The following is an 18,241-nucleotide window of genomic DNA, read 5'->3' as shown; positions in this document are numbered from 1 at the left end:
AAAAGATGGAAACAAAATACAATACACAATTCATACATATTGTGGTGGAGTTTTATTAAAGAATATGGTACAGTTGGATGGATCTCAGATAGATAGTAAGAAAATGTGAAAGCTGCCAATACTTCTTGGGTCCTTCCAGATGAGGATTATCTTCTTCTGGGCTTATAGAATTACTGGTCCTATGCCAGCCAGTGACATATTGATAACAAGTACCAGCATCAATGCCAGGGTCCCAGAACAAATCATTCTTATTTACCTAATAGTAAATTAGCACATGTGCAGGAAAATTGAGAAAACAATTTTTTTCTGTTTTCTTTTTGTAATTTTATAGTTTTTGCCCATTTTTGGTGTTTTCTGTGTTTCCCTTATTATTTTTTTTGTGTTTCCCTTACAAGTCAGTGTGTATGATTTTGCAGACTTTTTAGCATTTGTTGATTCATTGAATACTTAAGTATTGCTATTTGCTATCTTACAGCAAATTCTCTACAAATATTGATATTGAGACTTGTATGAGAAGCAAGGAGTTTGCATCACTAGATTACTGGTGACTAGTTGAGAAATGTTAAAATGTCAATATTTTTCTTTTAAGTCTGTTTAAATAGACCAAGATGGATTGTCTCATTGTGAGATCCTTATTACTACAAGTCCATGATGTAAGGTTTGCCTATGTACCTTACTTACGTGAAGTAATTCATCTATGGTGCTTAATTCCTTTCTGGGGATCTTTGCTCAACTTTGGGGCTTATTTGACCCTGCTTGTTATTGTCTCTAAAATTACTTGTCCTATAATTGGGTGAGTTTAAAATTCCAAATGGAGTATCCTTCAGTGGCAGGGATCCACTGGGGAAAATTTCAGATACTCTTTGGAATAAGAACCCAGAGAAAACTTGCCTGTACCTCTAAAGTGACTGCCTATCTAGGGATCCCTAGAGAAATCTTGCTGTTCCCTGTGTAGACAGGGACACTTTGAAAAATTTGTCCAGCCTCCAGTTGGATGGCCTTATGTGCTGAGGGAATCATTGAAATTTTTCACCTAGGACAGTTGATTTCCATCTGAGGGTGAAGGGTTGACTGGAAGTCTCAATATCTGAGTGGAGAACTCTAGAACTGCTGCAGGTACTTAACCTTTCCTGAGACCAGAAGTTTGATTTTAATTTTCTTTGAAGTTACTCAATGATAAACCCATTCTGTAACTGAGCTTCAGCCATTATCTTTAGTTGCTTTCTCCTACTGGAAATTTATCCTTAGTTTGATTCCTTTGCTGATGATATCAGCGAAGGAGATTGATTTGGAGGCATGGACCTTGTAAGTTGAGAAAAATCAGGAAATTAAGTTATCAGGGCATCTTCTTATCAAGGAGTCCAGAATAGAGTCCATGTTGGTTTTGCAGCCAGTTCAGCATTAATGCCCCAGTGAACAAAGAATGACTTTTGGGATCCAGCTGAGAGAGGGTCTCATCTGGCAGTCACACTGCAACTTGGTGAGACCAGTACTATATAGAAATGGTGCTAAGTCTGAGCTCACTTGCCCCAGAGACCAAGGTGGCAAAGGGGAGAATGTACCCTAGAGGTGGTGGGGAAAACGTTTTTTCTACTATATATTTGAAGTAAATATCCCTTTGCAAAAGCTAATTAATGTTAAATCGTTAAAAAGAACTAAAGTGATACTCACTGGTGGCTAACAGTGGGGGAAACACAATGGAGACAGGGCTTGAACTAATAGCATTAGACAATCTTTTAAGGTATCCCAAGAACCCTAAGATAGCCAGCCTGGCTCTGGGATAGTGAAGCCAGAGGGTACTTGCTACGTTTATATAGAGAACAATCTCTACTTCTGAGAACATTAATAATGAAAGTTTCCCTTCATGATAAGTCGTTTAAGATTTGAGAGGGGTAACTGGCTAAGGCTCTCTTGGATGAACTTATAAACAGCCTTTCAAAAATCATGATAGATCATATGGACAGCTCATTTTTGGCACATATTCAGCACTCTCAGAAGCCTTAGCTCCAGGTAGCTGTTATCTGTGGAGGTGGTAGTGGAGAGGAGGGAATCCTTTATAGGCAATTTCTCATAATTAACCTAAGGATGACACACATTTAGTGACCTAGGGAGGCAGTTGTTATCTCAGGTAAGTAGCCTGCCCAGTTCAGATACAATAATTATTCTGAGAATGTTTTTGGAAGAAACTAATATTACCTCAGAGTGGGAAAGCAGGTTAGGAAAAAGTCCACTAAGATTTCAAAGAGTAAAAAAGCAAACCTTGTTAAAGGATTATGGATAATAAGATTATAATAGTCTAGGCTTCAAAGAAAACTATTAATGTGAAAGCAAAAAGGATTACAATAAATTACATTTAATTTAAATATTAATTCAAGAAAGAATCTCCCAAAATGAAGATTGTACTTGGGGTTTCAGTATGCAATAAGTGATAAATCCAATCACATGAAAGAGTTGGTTCATCAATTAGCCTACTTTCCACAGACAAAAATTCATTCAGTAGCTTCTTACACCATGAAGTAGGTCATAGCAGTCAATAAAAGGCCTTTTCTAAAAAAAAAAATGCCAGACCCTGTCAGCATCTACTTTGATGCATGGAGACTTCAAGTGAAGGTAGGCATAGAGTAGGATGGCAAAACTATATTGGAAAATATGGCTTAGGTTTAAGAAATGAAATAGGCCAAAAGATTGTAGATTACTCAGATGCTTCACATATGTATATAACAAATACTGTAGTCTGCCTCAGAAAATAGTTTGGGAAAGCCTATCCATTCTCTTTTCATATTTTCATCAGAGATATCTTTGACATACATGTAAATCATTTTTATCACAATTTTATAAAAATGAGAAAGAGTATGCATGGATTACTACACATACAGTCAAGAGAAACTAAAAAAAAGAATAGATCATGGAACTGATTAAATATAAATTTCAAAAATATTATTATGGTACTAACAAATATGTAAGACTACTCTAGATGATTTAAGTAGAAGAGGCTTTTAAGACTAGCTCAACCTCCTAATTTAAAAGATAAGGGAACTGAGTTGTGACCTGCCCAAGGTTGCACAGGTGGTAAATAGAAGTGTTGGGGTTCAAGTCTAAGAACAAATGATCTTCTGACTACAAATTCAGCAGTCTTTTTATACTATACTATATTTAAGATGTTGATGAAGTATAAAGTACAATGCTCTGATAGTATATGTAATAACCCCTTGGCACTCTCCTTCCACAACTCCCACTTATATTATTAGTAGGTCAAGTCCCCAGAGCATGGCTGCCCCACCTACTCAAGATTCTAAGGGTAACTCTGAGGATTACTAGGATTTCAGGTACTGTTACTCATGAGCCCTACTAGTGTGCTCCATATCAATTATCAGACAAACTTAATAAGCTTTCAGAAGGGTTATTTACTTAATAGCTACAGCGAAAAATATTACAGAAATATTCCCCTCAAACTGTGGGTGTACCATCCCCTTGTGCAGACAAGGTCCCTGAGGAGGGTGGGCTCAGCGTTAGAGAGCACGTGCAGCCTCAGTATAAACTCCTAACTCTTGGTTTTTGGGAATCCTTTCAGCCCTTTGTGAAGTCCTCATAAAGCTCCTCTCAGGTGTATCTTTCTGTTGGGCTCTGAGTGTCAGTGCCTTACAGAATCCTAAATATGTTTTTCTTGGCTATATCTTTCTGCTCTTGATACATATGCTGCCATCAACCATTGTTGTTCCATGGATATTGCTACCAGCCCTGATGTGCACTCTAGATCTTCCCAGTGTTCACAGATCACAAGGTTGTCATGTGGTCAAGGATGAGGGAGGAGGGAAGCTTGATCCTTTCCCAATTGTAACTCCCTTTCAGGTGTCTTTCACCACTGGATTTGACTACCACAGCACTGACTAGCTCCAAACTAGCTTGCTATTTGGAGTCAGAGGAAATGTGTTCAGATCCTGGTTCTCTTACAGCCTCTAAGACTTGAGGAAAGTTACATATTCACTGGGTCTCAGTTTTTTAATTTTTAAAAATGAGGAAGTTGTTTCAGATTATCTCTAGCTCAAACTCCTATGCTACTTACTAATATATCTATGGTTCATTTGTCTCCAAATAGTGGGGAGGCAATGGCTATTTAAATTGCATTTATGAAGATACAGAGAAGGCAGAGAATGAAGTTGAGAAAGCTACTGTGGTTCAAAGTATTTGGAAATGATTGATGGGCTGGCCAGGAGAGACTAGAGACAAAAGTCACTTATATCAGCGTCTACCACAATTAAGCACTTCTGCACTGTAAACCGTACCCTATTTCTGGTGTCAGCAAACTATAAAAAGTAATGTAAGTTCTACAGCCTTTTCTTCTGATGTGCAGGATAAGGAAGAATACTAAACTTGTACTGATTCCAGAAGGTGGTGAGTGGGATACCAAGTGACTGTTCTAGTGGGCTGCTAGCAAAGACTCTCACAAATGGTCAGAATGGCATTGACAGGTTGTGTGTCATTAAAAATATTGCCCTTCGTGTAGCAGAAATATTTTTTAGTTCCTCTGTACTCGTCTGACAACTTACTTCATGGATGTGAGATAGCCCAATACATGTTAAGTACTAAGTGTTTACCTGTTTTCTGACTCTATATAGAAAATATACTTTTATCATTTGGAGACTAAGGGCAATTAAGAAATTTAGATCATGGACAAATTTAAATGGCACTTAAATCATTGCCATTTGATGCCCTTGGCTTTGGAATTATACAGAAAAGCAATGTCTTATAGATCTCACTCAATGCTATGAGTTGGCCCCATTCTCAGCAATGAATAGTATATCTTCAAGGACAGCTATAGGATTAACCAGATTATGCCCCATTTAAATCCCTCAATCATCTAGAATGCTCAAAATTCCAAAGAATAGATTTGGGAAGAAAATCAACACATAACACCTTGCTTCCCTGTAAGTCATCGCCCTAGAATCTCTGCAAAACAATGACATTGATGAAGCATCACTAACATGAGTCAGAGAAGGTTTTTTTCTGCTTTCTAAGGTGAAACCCTAGAAGCCACTTTGCCACCCTACAAATTGTCTCTACATGTTCACATGGACTGCGTCATCATCTAACATAGGGCATTGGAAATGCACAGGTCATATAGGATAACTTCTAACACAGGGTAGTACTGAGAGAGCCACAGCCACATTCTTAGCCTCACCATTCATGGGCTCAAGTGACTCCAAGTATCTTCCAATAAACTTCACTAGGATATAATAAGTTTTACCCGCATCAGCTATCTTTCATTCCTTTGGTGTGCTGGCAGGTTTAACTCATAACCATCCAATTAGAGAACACGTGCTACTAAACAATTGGCAATGAGTAAGACAGATTAATCAATTTTCCAGTCTCTAAAAATAAGCCTTAGACCTGGTACAGCTTGTCATTTTTGCCACACAAGCTATAGGTTGTTGACCCATGCCTTAGTTACTTGAATCATCTCTGAAAATTTCTACTGAATTTATGAAGTAGCTTACTTTTTTTCTTTTGGAACTGGCTCATATGTTACATTTAGGAGAAAGAACAAGGAAACTGACCTTTGCAGTAAGTCATTTGACTGAATTCAACTGTTACCTTTCAGAGCAAAGATATAGTATGTATGTGTATTGTGTATATAGTCAATATTTATTGACTAAATGGAAGGTCTTGATGGGGATGGCTGGCCCTTTTTCTACAGGAGTTACTTTCCCAGATGCTGGCTCTGAGGACTGGGTTGGTTGTAGGACTGGTGGTCTGGAAGGTGCTACCACTCCTAGGGCTCCTGTGCCTACCTATTCGAAACACCTCTGATGCTGCCTATGAGTGCTTGGGTAAGTTACTTAACCTCCCTGGACCTCAGTTACCTCATCTGAAGTCCCATCAAGCTCTAAATCTATGATCCTGTGACTTAAAGAGACTTTTATCTATTATACGGCTTCAAATGTTCTGTGGTCGTTCCTGTCATACTCATCAGCCTTTCAAACTCTTCACACTAGATACGATTCCCTTTCGTCTATTCAGATTCTTTTTCTTTCTGTCTCTGACATTTTCCCTATTCTTTTTAAATTTTTTAAAAGTGAGGTTTTATTGATCTTTTGTTTTTTAAATCACCATAATTTCTCCAACATCTCTTTCCCTCCCCCTCAGAGAGCCTTCTCATATAAGTATTTTTAAAGACAAAAATAGAAATTGATCAGTATAAGTGATCAATACATCAAAAAAAGTCTGAAAATATGTGCAATGTCCATCACTTGTAGATCTCTTACTTCTGCAAAGAATGGGGTGGGGGTGTCTTCATACCTCTTCTTTCAACCCTTGCTTGTTCTTTGTAATTTCACAACTTTGAATTTTGATTATTTTCTGATTGTTCTTTCCAGTTACATTGTTGTAGTCACTGTGTATATTATTTTCTTGGCTGCTTACTTCACTTATTTCAGTTTATGTAAATCTTGGTAGACTTATCTGTATTCATCACATTCATAATTTTTCACAGCATATTAACATTCCTTTACATTCATGTACCTCAATTTGTTTGGCCATTCCCCAATCAATGGGCACCAACTTTGTATCCAGTTCTTTGCTGCCCCAGAAAAGAACTGTTGTTAATATACACTAATTGTGTATTTTTTGTCAATGAATTCTTTGGGGTATATGCCTAGTAGTGGAATTTCTGGGTAGGCATTTTAGTCACTTTATTTGCATAATTCCTAAATGCTTTCCAAAATGGCTGTGCTTATTGACAGCTCTACCAACAATGCATTAGTGTACCTATCTTCCAACAACCCCTCCAATATTGACTATTTCCATCTTCTGTCATCTTTGCCAATTTGTAGGGCATGAAGTAAAATCTCAGGATTGTTTTGATTTGTATTCCTCTTACTATTAGTGATTCAGAGCATTTCTATATTCTTTTAAGTAATGCTTTATTCTCATTAATAATCTGGAGAGTAAAGAGGTATCTTCTTTGGCTTTTAGCTTTTCCTTTAGGAGGAAACATTAATTTGCACTGTTACTTGTCATTGGCAAGAAGCACATAAAATACTTTCTTCAAGTTAGCAAAATTCTCTTTGCCCCACACTTGCAATAAACAAGACTCTCAGATCTATGTTGTCCTTCTGGTAGTTCTCTACTGTGGACAAGTGCCTGTTTGCCTAATTCCTGCTTTGAGGATTTCATAGTTAAAGCTTCACATTACAGGTGTTGGCATATAGTATGTGCTTAATAAATGCTAGTTGATCCCTCTTTGTCTTGTGACATGCTATTTTGTTCAGCTACCTTTGATTGGAAATTAGATTCTTGCCAAGGTCTAAAGTAAAAAGAAGCTACTTTCAGTTGTCATCTGCCAGAGGTTTTAAGCAGACATCTAATTAATTGCAAGACTTTACTTAAACCTAATTAGTTACCTTTTCTCCCTGCTGGATTTCAGATCCCATCTTGTTGCTTCTCTAACCTAGTGTCCTTTGTTCAGGTATCTGAAGCAAGATAGTTATCTTCTGATTTGTGCTACAGAATGGCAAGTACCCCTACAAGTTCCAGGGCTTCTATAGGAAGGGTGGAAAATTCCATTAGAATGTTAGCTCCAGGGGAATGTAGGCTTCTTGAGACCAGAGACTGTTTTTTTTTGTTTTACATTTTTTTTTATTAAGAACTTGACAAATATCAACAAACATTCATATTTCACTACACAGAGAACAAAAAGAATATTATATAAGAAACTGTGAAAGAAAATTAATACTAAATTTAAAACCACAGTAACAAAATTGTTCTGTTTGTCTGTCTCCCTTCTGAACTTCCTGCTCTGTTCTGTGTATTTTTAAAATGTTCCATTGATGTTCTTTTCTTGTCTGCATCACTATAACTACCTACCAAGTTCTCCCCCAACCATCCCTACAACACTCTCCTAAGTAGTTCTTTATAACAAATATAATCAAAGAAAATAAATTCACATGTTACATATCTGACATAGAATGCCTCACTCTGCACTTCTAGACAATCACTTGTCAAAAGGCAGGGACTGTTTTTCATTTTGGTTTTGTATCTCCAGTACTTAGCACAGTGCCTTGCATTTAGTAGGTGCTTAATAAATGCTGGTTGAATTGGATGGAATTAGAAAAGTTCTGTTAAAGAGTAATGAGATTTTGTAGTGTTTCTATGATTTACCTAGACAGAAAAGATAAACTCTCCTTTTCCCTCCTTGACTTTTTTCTAACCTTTTTGGTAAGATAAAGAAAAATGTATAACAACAAAATATTTTAAAATTCTATTGGCAAGGCTTATAAGGTAAATTTTTTAATAAGTATAATTTTTGCTCCTTGGAGGAAGTGATGATATATTATAATTCATGTACTGATGAAGTTTTATTATATTATTTTTGTTCCATGATTTAATTTGTATGGAGTACCCATTATTCTAATTCCAAACTTGTTTACTAAATCCATAGTAATCTTCTAAAAGCATAGAGATTTTGCAGGCTGCGACCCTTGTACACCTTCACAGACTGTCCTCATGAGTTTTTGTTGCTAAAAATGAATCACCTGGTGACCCTCTGCTGATGAATCTCCCTGAATTTAATTAGACTGGTCCTTTGAGAAGAATTACAGAATCTCTGGCCAAGACTGTATGGGAAGCCTTCTCAGCTTGGCAGGGCCTATCACATATTGCTCTCTGTCAGAATTTCTATTGAGAATATTACTTCTATGCCATGAAGAAGTCTTAGAATAGAACTTTAATGCCTTTACCATAGAAAAAATTCAATAAATATGTATTGATTGAAATATTTTAAAAATTTATGACAATGATATTTTCCTTACCTTTTGGACTGTACAAATTTATGCTGTTGGCCTCTATACAAACAGCGGTTTGTGAAGAGTTTTTAACACAAGTTGGAATTCCAACAATTATATATTCACTTCCTATTTTGATTTTATTGCTTAATTCATCTAAAATTATGAAGTAAATAAGAAAAGATTTATTCATTAAGTGAACATTGTAAATATCATATGTCTACGAGATTCAGAATTAGTACCAATTTATGGTGAACTAGAGATGAAGAATGATGATTTTATTTATTTTACTATCTATAAATGAGAGAAGGTTAAAAAAAGTTTGCTAATAAAGTCTAGTACGTATTTATACTGATGCACTAATTTGAAGGAGCAAATAATGAATATTCAGTAAAAGTCTGATCCAAGAGGATAAAAAAGTGAAATAATTACTCTGAGATTCTCCCTTCCACAAGAAGTTTGGGTGGTTGTGAAACTATAGAACAAAGACCAATAAAGGTTTACAAGGAGTAGAAGAATTCAATTTTAAGCAAACTTAAAATCACAAGTTTTTTTTAATAGAAATACCAAGTAGTATAAGAACCTTTAAGCAACTTAGTTATTTGTTTTGTGGTGATTTTTTTAAGTTCAAAATGAGCTTACTGACCTCTTAGGAAAACTGTAAGAGACTGAAATCTCACTGGCTGATTGTTAGGACATCCTTGAAAAGCAGTAAGTGACTTTGCTGTAATTATTTCAGCTATCTGTTTATCTTAACACAAAGAACACAGTTATTACTGGAATATATTTCAAACTTAATTTTGACACCAACAAGTTTAAAATCATGAAATATATTTTAAATGTTATTATTGAAAATTTAAAAATTATATTTTTACCACCAAGTACTCTAAACTTCCTGTCTTCTTGAAGTGGGGAGGTACACAGATTGCATGAGAAATCATTTCTCACTGTTGTAGATTCTGTGGCACCAGGCACATGCACTCTTATATACTGAAATCCTGAAATAAAACATAAATTAAATCTTTTTTCAGGCTTGGCCATTTATCCATAATCATTCAAAGTTTATGTTAAATTTGCTCTGTTGCATGTAGGGAGCTGACAACCACAGAAAGGAATTTTTGTCCTAGCTGCTAAACATTAAACAAAACAAAGCAAAACCATTATTTTAATTTTAATTACCTAAAGTTTTAGTGTGGCACAGAGGTTTACTATTTTGCTTACTATTTACTAGTTTACTATTGAAGCCTATTTCCTCTTTGAGGTACAAGGCAGACACATATGGAAGGAAGGTCCTCAACTTTCAAATATCCAATATTCTTTCCTCTAAGATTAACCAGGGAGGGTATTGAGAGAGAAAAAGCTTTAAAAAGTAGTTTTTCTTTTCTGTGGAAAACTGTTGATTTTGATCCAGCAAATCTTCTGTATACTCTAGGCTAGACCATATTTTTTCTCTATTGTACACCATGATTTGTCAGAAGGACACATATTCATTGCTTTTTTGAGCATGTAAAAATGCATCTTTGGATCATACAAAGTAAATTTATAAGTAGAAATCAATGAGAAGATACGGTTTTGGCAATGAGGAACAACTAAAATTATTAAAATTTTTGTGAAGTTTTCAGAATGTGATCCTGCCTGCTCGTGTGCATGAGCCGACTGAAAAAGGAACACTGAGGCATGCTGAAAATCCCTATCTTCATTCCTAATAACAACTAATACGTATTACTGCAGATAGAGTCAGCATAGTCTTAAAATTAGGAAAGCCTGAGTTCAAGTCCAGCCTCTGACAAATACTACTTGTGTGTCCATGAGTAAGTTATTAACTTCTCAGTGTTGTAAACAGGGGTAGCACTGTTTCTTTATTTGCAGTACTCTATACTGAAGAAGATCATCTGGAAAATGAGCTGGAGAAGGAAATAGCAAAGCACTCCAGTATCTTTGCCATGAAAACCCCAAATGAGGTCATGAAAGGTCAGACATGACTGAACCAACTGAACATCAACATACTGAAGAAATTAGAGAGCTGGTCCAAAAATACCCATTCACATTTATATAACACTTTAACATTTACAAAGCATTCTCTTTACAATAACCTTGTGAGCTAAGTAATAAGGCAAATGCTATTATCTTCATTATCCCTGTTTTACATTTGAGAAGATGGAAGATCTTTCAAAGAAGTTAGTGGCTTGCTCATGGTCACACAGGTCACACCATCTATGTGACCCAGGTCTCCCGACTTCAAATCCAGCACTTTTATTCTACTGTGAGATACTGCTACTCCAACTACATAACATGATCTAAACTTAACTTAGATAATTATTTAAGTTTCTGAATCCTTATTTTGAATACTTTACCTTTAGAAAAAGGGCACGTTTCATCTGAACAAAGGAATCTTGCTCCTTGTGTGTATTTAGTTACTGTTGTCATTGCAATTATTATTCCTTGCACCATATAAAACCTCTGACAGAGGTAATCAAATGGAAACTCACAAAGGTCAAGCCCATAACTTGGCAGAAGAGGCAAATGTGTTAATTTCAGCACTATATTAATCTAGTGAAAAAATGAAAACTATATTAATAAAACTGTATATTAAAATGTATTTGAACTAAAATGTTAAGGTAGCAGAAAACATAATACATGATTGTAAAATATCGCATTTGAGCTTTGAGAAAAATAGGGATTTAAATTTGGAAATGGGAAAACATTTTTGTAAGCACTATTTTAAAACTATTGTATTTTAGCTTTGTTTCTGTTAAATATTTTTTAAAAAACTTACTTGAGTTTCAGTCTGTAACTGTTCGATTAAGGAAAGAGTTTTAACAGCAACAAAACAAACCTGCAATTGAAAACAAAAAATTTTTACAAAGAAAAAAAATTGATCCAACAAAAATTGTCTTTAACTTACTGATTGAAAAAGTTGAGCAGCTTTCAAAGGTTCATGTAAAATATGATTTCCAAGAACCGCATCCAATTCGACAATGTCAGATGGATTTATTGAAATATTGAACCGATATACGGCATAACTTTGCTTTGAATCTGTAAATAAACATCAATTTAACAGTCATCATAATCATAAAGTGTATTTTAAAGTATTCAGTCTAAAAATCATTAAAAATTAATTTTGATGAATATACCATTATAGTGCTTGCAATCATCTATAAATTTCTGAAGGCCTCCACTCCTGTCAAGGTAGATAAGGGCAGCCTCTTTCAGCTTTAGGTTGGACATTCTTAGGTTGATTTTTCTCCCATCAAAAAGAGGAAATTAACCCTGTAATAAAATCACAGATTAACTAGCTGACAAAAGTCTACTACTACTTTTAAACCAGAAGTCAAATTGCTGTACAAACTCGTCCTATCTAGGAAACAATTTATTTTCTCCCAAAATTGAAATACAAAACAATGTTTTCATGAGATCGCATTCAGGGAGGGGTCTTAGACTTCATCTGGTCCAACACCCTCATTTTAGAGATGAAGGACCTGACCCTGTGAAGCCTTCCCCTCCCTCCCCCTTTCCTTCTCCCTCCTCCTTTTCTCCCTTCTCCTGTCCCGCTCCCCCAAGTATTGGAGCAGGATTTAAAGCTGGCTCCTGAGGGTCAACCAACATCAGGGACCAAGAAGGCCTAGGCCTAGATTTTGGGAAATCACTGCAAGGGTTATTTAAACATTAAAAAAAATTTATATAGGTTGCAGGGGTTATTTAAAAGCCAAGTGACGCGGACAGTCCCGTTAGTTTTTTGTTTCCGTGGAATATAGAAAATGACGCGCGATGGTTCGGCATCTTTTGTGGAAAACGCTAAAGAAAAACTTGGGAGAATGTAAATAAAAATGTTGGCAATGTGATCCCACAACTTACAGACTACGCCCGTGACTGGATCTTTTCCCCACGCGAGGCCCAGAGAAAGGAGAATTTAAAAAAACCCCAAACTTCTAGCGCTGATTGACAGTCAATAGCCCCGCCCCTCCCGCTCCGGCTCCTCTCCCAGCACTCCCCGCGCCCGCCGCGGCCGTTGGATCGAGCGCGAGCCAGTCCCGAGACTCCGCCCCTCCCACCCTCCCTCGTCCTATCACGGACGCGCGCCCGCACGAAGGCGGCTGTCCCATGCCGTCGGGAGCGCGCCAGCGCTGGCGCCCGCCCTGCGTGTCGCTTCACTTCGGCCGCTTCTCTACGCTTCCTCTGCCCTCTCACAGGCAGATCCTTGGGGTGGCTGGACGTGGGTTGGGGGGTGGAAGGGGTCCCTCGAGGGCCTGGATCAATCCAGACCTAGGGCTTTGGAGCAGCATCGGAGAGGCGCTAGCTCTGAGAGCGGGAAGGGACCTCAGCACGCCGCGACCCCATCCTCCCTGGGTGTGACAGCCCGAAAATGGCTGTCATTCCACGGGTCAAACCCGCATTGCGACGCATCCTGAAAACGGAAATCACTCCGGGTGCAGAAACCCGAGGAAGGACCTCTTCAAAAACACTTTTTTCTCGCTGCAGTTTCCGTGGCACTGAACTTTGCTTTCAGTGACGCGGTCATTTATTCGCCGAGGGTTGGACATCCCCCGGTGATTCAGAGATGTGAGGTGGCAAGGTGTCCCGATTCCCGCCTCATCTTGTGTTCCTGCTCCCACGAGCTGAAGCAAGACCTTTATCGCCTTACCCGGGCTTCATTCAGCAGCCCCTTAACGTTACTGCGCTGCCCCACCCCCCCTTTCTAACCGTGTTTTATTGCCGAACGAATATCCCGGGAGCGTTGCTTTCTATTCAAACTCCCGTACTCAAGAACCCGGTGTCTGCCTGGTTTCTATGAAATCAAACCCAAACTCCCCCTTATCCAGTTTTCAAGGCCCTTTGGGACCTTGCTACCCCCATCTAACCCCACTCAGGTCACGCTCTTTTCAGAAATGAAGGCACGTATTGATCGCTGCCCCTTTTTTCATTACCGCTCCCCAACCCGCCACCTCTGGAAAGCCGAAGCTATCCGCCCGGCTCCAGCCTCACGCTCTCCGAGGCCTCGCCTCTCTACTCCTACTAGGCTCCTTCTCCTTTTATGAATATTTATGAATACACTTTATCATTTAACCGTTTTACAAGTGTTTTGCGTGTTAAACTTGTTTTATAAACCAAACTCAAAGCTCCCCATGAGCAATCGCTTCATCTCCCACAAGCTCTAAAAATTTCTTGGTACATTTAATTTGACCTATGGTACGAAGGCTGTCTTTGCCGTACATATTTACTGTCTTAGGTTACTCTAGAAGGGTATCAGGGTTGGGGAACCTTTGGCCTTTAGGCCACATGTGGCCCTCTAGGTCCTCAAGTGCGGCCCTTTGACTGAATCCGAACTTCGCAAAACAGATCCCCTCAATAAAAGGATTTGTTTGGTAAAACTTGGACTCAGTCAAAAGGCTGCTAACTGAAAGAAAACACAAATGAAACAGTAAGGAATAAAAAGCAGAGAGTCCACTCCACCACCCGCTGTGATATCATAAACACAATGAATACTCTGCACATGGACCCACTCTGGTAAACGTGGGAACACATGAATAAGAATCTGGGAGGGCAGACAGGCTTGGATAGGATGTGATCTGCACTTCGGAGGAAACATTTACTTTGATGAGACCACATCAATTTGAATATTCAGTATACCCAGTAACACTGATACCTCGGTAAACATTTTGCTATAATGCACCTAAAAGCATTTGTTTCTTGCAAATATATCGCTATGTCTTCTCACACAGGAGCATATTCTTTTATAATAGAAACTTACTTGTATTTTCCGCACCTCATAGTGTAATATTTACTGTGCTGATTAAGTGGAATATTTAACTGCTGTGTTGAACTAAACTCAACACATCTTTTTATTGGTAAGAATTGTTTTAATCCACCCCAACACTTCACTTTTTCTCTAATGAATATATGTATTACTAATTGATAAGAGTATAAGAAGCAAAAAAAACACAACGATGCAACTAGGATGTGTTAGAATGAGATGCTAATGCATTGCTATAAAGCTGGTTTCAAATATCATTATTACTAGGTACTAGGACAGCGGCAGAGAAAAATCCAAACATAGAGTGCTTCAGTTGGGCTTTATCTCCTATATACAAAAAACCCTAAAGTCTAACAGTTTGAAACGGCACATTTTTTTTTATTGAGGCATTTCAGACTTTCTAGACCAATGTTATGTACTTAAAGTTAGTTTTACTAGTGAACTGATCCATATATCTTACCAAATAGCAGTAAAGAATTAGAAGGTTTGTTTACAAACTCACCTTCCCAAAAGAGTGAGATTTTCTTTTAAAGCAAGTGGCAAGAATTTTGGTTTCTAAGAATACTGTTCTACATGTCATGGTTTCTCCTAAATGGCATGTACAAAGAACTGAATGAGAAGACTTAAGATTTGTATGACTTAACACCTATGATCCAAGTAAGGTATTCATAGTAATAAATATAAACCAATCCTTACTTTAATCTGAATAATCTTATTGTATATGACCTACAAAAGAATAATTTTTAAAATACTTTCATATAATTATGAAAGAATCTTCCAATCCAAAAAGTGCAAACCTCTCAAGAAACCATAAAAACATCATATCAGGGTCCTAGGACAAAAATAAAGATCTCATATTTAGGAGATTATTTTTCCTTAAACTTATTCATTGACTAGTAACAATCTAATAATTTATTTTTCTAAGTAAGCACATTTTGAAATTATGTAGGCATAATATTGGACAGCTAGGTGGTGAAGTGGATAGAGTGCTGGGCTAGGAGTCAAGAAGACTCATTTTCCGGAGTTCAAATCTGGTCTCATTTATTGTGTGACCCTGGGCAAGTCACTTAACTCTGTCTCAGTTCCTCATCTGTAAAATGAGCTTGAAAAGGAAATGACAAACCACTCATATCTTTGTTGAGAAAGCCCTAAATGGGGTCATGAAGAGTCAAACAAGACTAAACAGCAACAAAAGGCATAATATTTATATTTAATTTTAGTCTGAGTTAACAACAGGTCACAAGGCTAACAATAACTTTATTTTGTTTTATATTACACACCAATTGCATTACCTGTAATCTGAGAAACATTAGAATTCTACCTTTTATAACCTCCTCTTCAAAATACATAATATTGCACTTCCATTTTGGGCAGTTTAGTTTTTAAAGAGTGGCCAAATCAAAACAAATTCTGCAAGATGTTGCAGTTTTTATTTTGATCTACAATAAACAAAAAGCTTCTGTGTAAAAGCAGAATTTACAGTAGTGCCAGACAAAACAAATATTTACAGACAGTGTAGTTACTAAATTATTACTTCTATAGGAAGCTACAGTGTTTGAAAGCAATTAGTTTTAAGGTATACTTACTTATACCACCACTTCGAATGAAACTTTTTACTCCTTTTCATTCTGCAGAGCATCTTTTTAACGACTGTTAAATATTTTTGTGATTACTATTTCAAAGAAAAAATTTGGAAAAAAAATGTTCACTCAAAGAATATGAACTGGTATGCTAAGTCAGCCCTTTTATAAATTATGTTTCTCATATACTTTGAAGAACTGTTGGCAAGTTTTCAAAAAAGATTTCTCCCCAACTGATAATTAGGAATCCAAGCTTCTAAGCAGTATTTTCTAGTTCTTCTAGATTTGTAGTCAGTTTGTGCTGAAATTTTAAATGATCAAAAGTTGGGAATGCCATGGGATAAAGATTAGATTCCCTGTACTTTTCTAAAATAAATGAAGGCCAAATTAGCATGTGTTTTTCATAACTGTTAAGTTGCACATGATTATTTTACTCAAAATGCTTTTGTAATCAATCTAGCAATCTATAGAGAAAGTATGCATAGTTGAGACAATTTTTGAAATTTCTAATTAGTATTTCTAATGAGTATTCTAGCAAACTTAATACTCATATGTAACTCCTAATTAAGACAATGGCTTTGAAAAAATTATTTACATATTTTCAAAGCAAATGCCAAGGTTCAGAATGAATGCATACCGTACTAAAGATGCCGAAGACAAAAGATTAACAACCTGAAAACAGAGAACATACAAATTTTAAATGCATGATACAGTACATAGAAAAATGAATTGTTTCAGTAACATGCACAAAATCCACAATACTTGACTGTCGTTTAAATCTTTGGAATGCTAAAGAAATGCAAGCAGTTTATTTTCTGTTTCTTGAATGGAAAAAAAATCATGCTAATTTGAATTCCGATGTGTTAAAGACAAAGTATTTTCTATGTTTTTTTGTTAAAAACTTAAAAGATCTGCAGAATGAAAGGTCATCAAAACTATAAACCGACATGTTTTGCCAACTATGCACTTCCATTTTAATACTGTCAAGTACTCCAGATTTCAAACAGTGATTTAGTATGGCAATATGTTATTTCTTTTCCAACAACAACAAATACAAAAGATAACTGCATAGTTATGACATAACACTAAAAATCACAATAGGGATGATGGATTGAATTGAAAAGCAATATACTGAGCTGTTCTAGGTGTTGAAAACAGCTAATCCTGGATAGATACTAGTGTAAACCTAAAAACAACAGTAAACAGCAAACAATTTTTGCTTAAAAACAGGTCAATGTAAAGAATAGTTTGTAAAGTATTTTTTTAAAAATAATCTTAATAAGCAGGAGTAACAAAGATTAAATTCAACTTTCTGAAATGCCCTATTTTTTTTTCATGTACAGCAGAAAAAAGTTTTCAAAGATTCCAACTTTACATATAAAAATGAGGCACTAGTTAAGACACATTTCAGAATACTTTCCCATATAGAAAAACTTCACTTTGATCCTTAGGTTTGTACTTCCTTGGTGTTTTCTGAATGTTGTCTCTTATAAAAACAAATCTTCAGAAGGAGGTGCATAAGAGAAACCAACAAATGCATCATCTGCTTCCAAAACACTGGCATTCACTATAGAATAGTCAGAAGATATACAAACAGAATATGGAACCATTTCTTCTGTAAAGGCTGCATCAAAGTTCCTGATATCATCTGGTCCAACCTAAAATATTAAAAAGATATTCTTATTCATCTAATCATCACTTGCTTTAGTCATTTCATTAGACATCTAACATGTATTTGTAAATTTCTTCTTTATAAATAAATGCTTCTGAAAGTTGTTGTGCCCTTCTCTTCTTTCAGCTGCCATACTTTCTTCTCTTCCTGTGTTATCTTTTCTGTAATCTACTTTTTTGCATTTTATTCCGACAACCCTATCTGCTTTGAATAGCAACACATACTAGAATTCAGGGTCCTGGCAGAAGCAACGAGCACAGTAGGATAGTTTTGTGTACCAATTTAATTAAATATTGGCTATAATGCTTAATGCATAAGATATGACAAAGTGCACGGATGAAAACTGAAACCCCCATTTTTGTTAATGAAATTGGATATTTCCATCCACAGGTAGCTGAAAACATAGGTGGGGAGGAAGGAGCATAGTGGAATAAATCGTACTGAGGCTATGGAAAGA

At 36.5% G+C, this 18,241-nt stretch overlaps 2 protein-coding genes across 3 annotated transcripts in view; both read right to left on the bottom strand.

Annotated features, from left to right (window-relative positions):
• The window catches only part of MCMDC2 (minichromosome maintenance domain containing 2), a 32,864-nt gene extending 20,186 nt beyond the window's left edge, over positions 1–12,678 (bottom strand). The window contains exons 1-8 of the mRNA XM_036737218.1: positions 12,636–12,678; positions 11,915–12,050; positions 11,686–11,816; positions 11,557–11,616; positions 11,135–11,330; positions 9,656–9,778; positions 9,427–9,531; positions 8,808–8,936 (exon numbers count right to left, since the gene is read on the bottom strand). Coding sequence (XP_036593113.1) covers positions 8,808–8,936; positions 9,427–9,531; positions 9,656–9,778; positions 11,135–11,330; positions 11,557–11,616; positions 11,686–11,816; positions 11,915–12,008 — 838 coding nt within the window. The 5' untranslated portion in view covers positions 12,009–12,050; positions 12,636–12,678. The remainder of the gene's footprint in view (positions 1–8,807; positions 8,937–9,426; positions 9,532–9,655; positions 9,779–11,134; positions 11,331–11,556; positions 11,617–11,685; positions 11,817–11,914; positions 12,051–12,635) is intronic.
• Positions 12,679–15,730: 3,052 nt separating this feature from the next.
• Positions 15,731–18,241, bottom strand: part of LOC118831213 (serine/threonine-protein kinase Sgk3) — a 161,327-nt gene continuing 158,816 nt past the window's right edge. For both annotated transcript variants that reach the window (XM_036738433.1, XM_036738422.1), the window contains exon 17: positions 15,731–17,770. In XM_036738433.1, the coding sequence (XP_036594328.1) occupies positions 17,600–17,770 (171 nt within the window). In that variant the 3' untranslated portion in view covers positions 15,731–17,599. The remainder of the gene's footprint in view (positions 17,771–18,241) is intronic.

This window comes from Trichosurus vulpecula, chromosome 1, assembly GCF_011100635.1.
Source record: "Trichosurus vulpecula isolate mTriVul1 chromosome 1, mTriVul1.pri, whole genome shotgun sequence".
In the NCBI taxonomy this organism is placed as follows: domain Eukaryota; kingdom Metazoa; phylum Chordata; class Mammalia; order Diprotodontia; family Phalangeridae; genus Trichosurus; species Trichosurus vulpecula.
The sequence above is the reverse complement of the archived record's forward strand: the minus strand, read 5'-3'. Positions and strand labels throughout refer to the sequence as shown.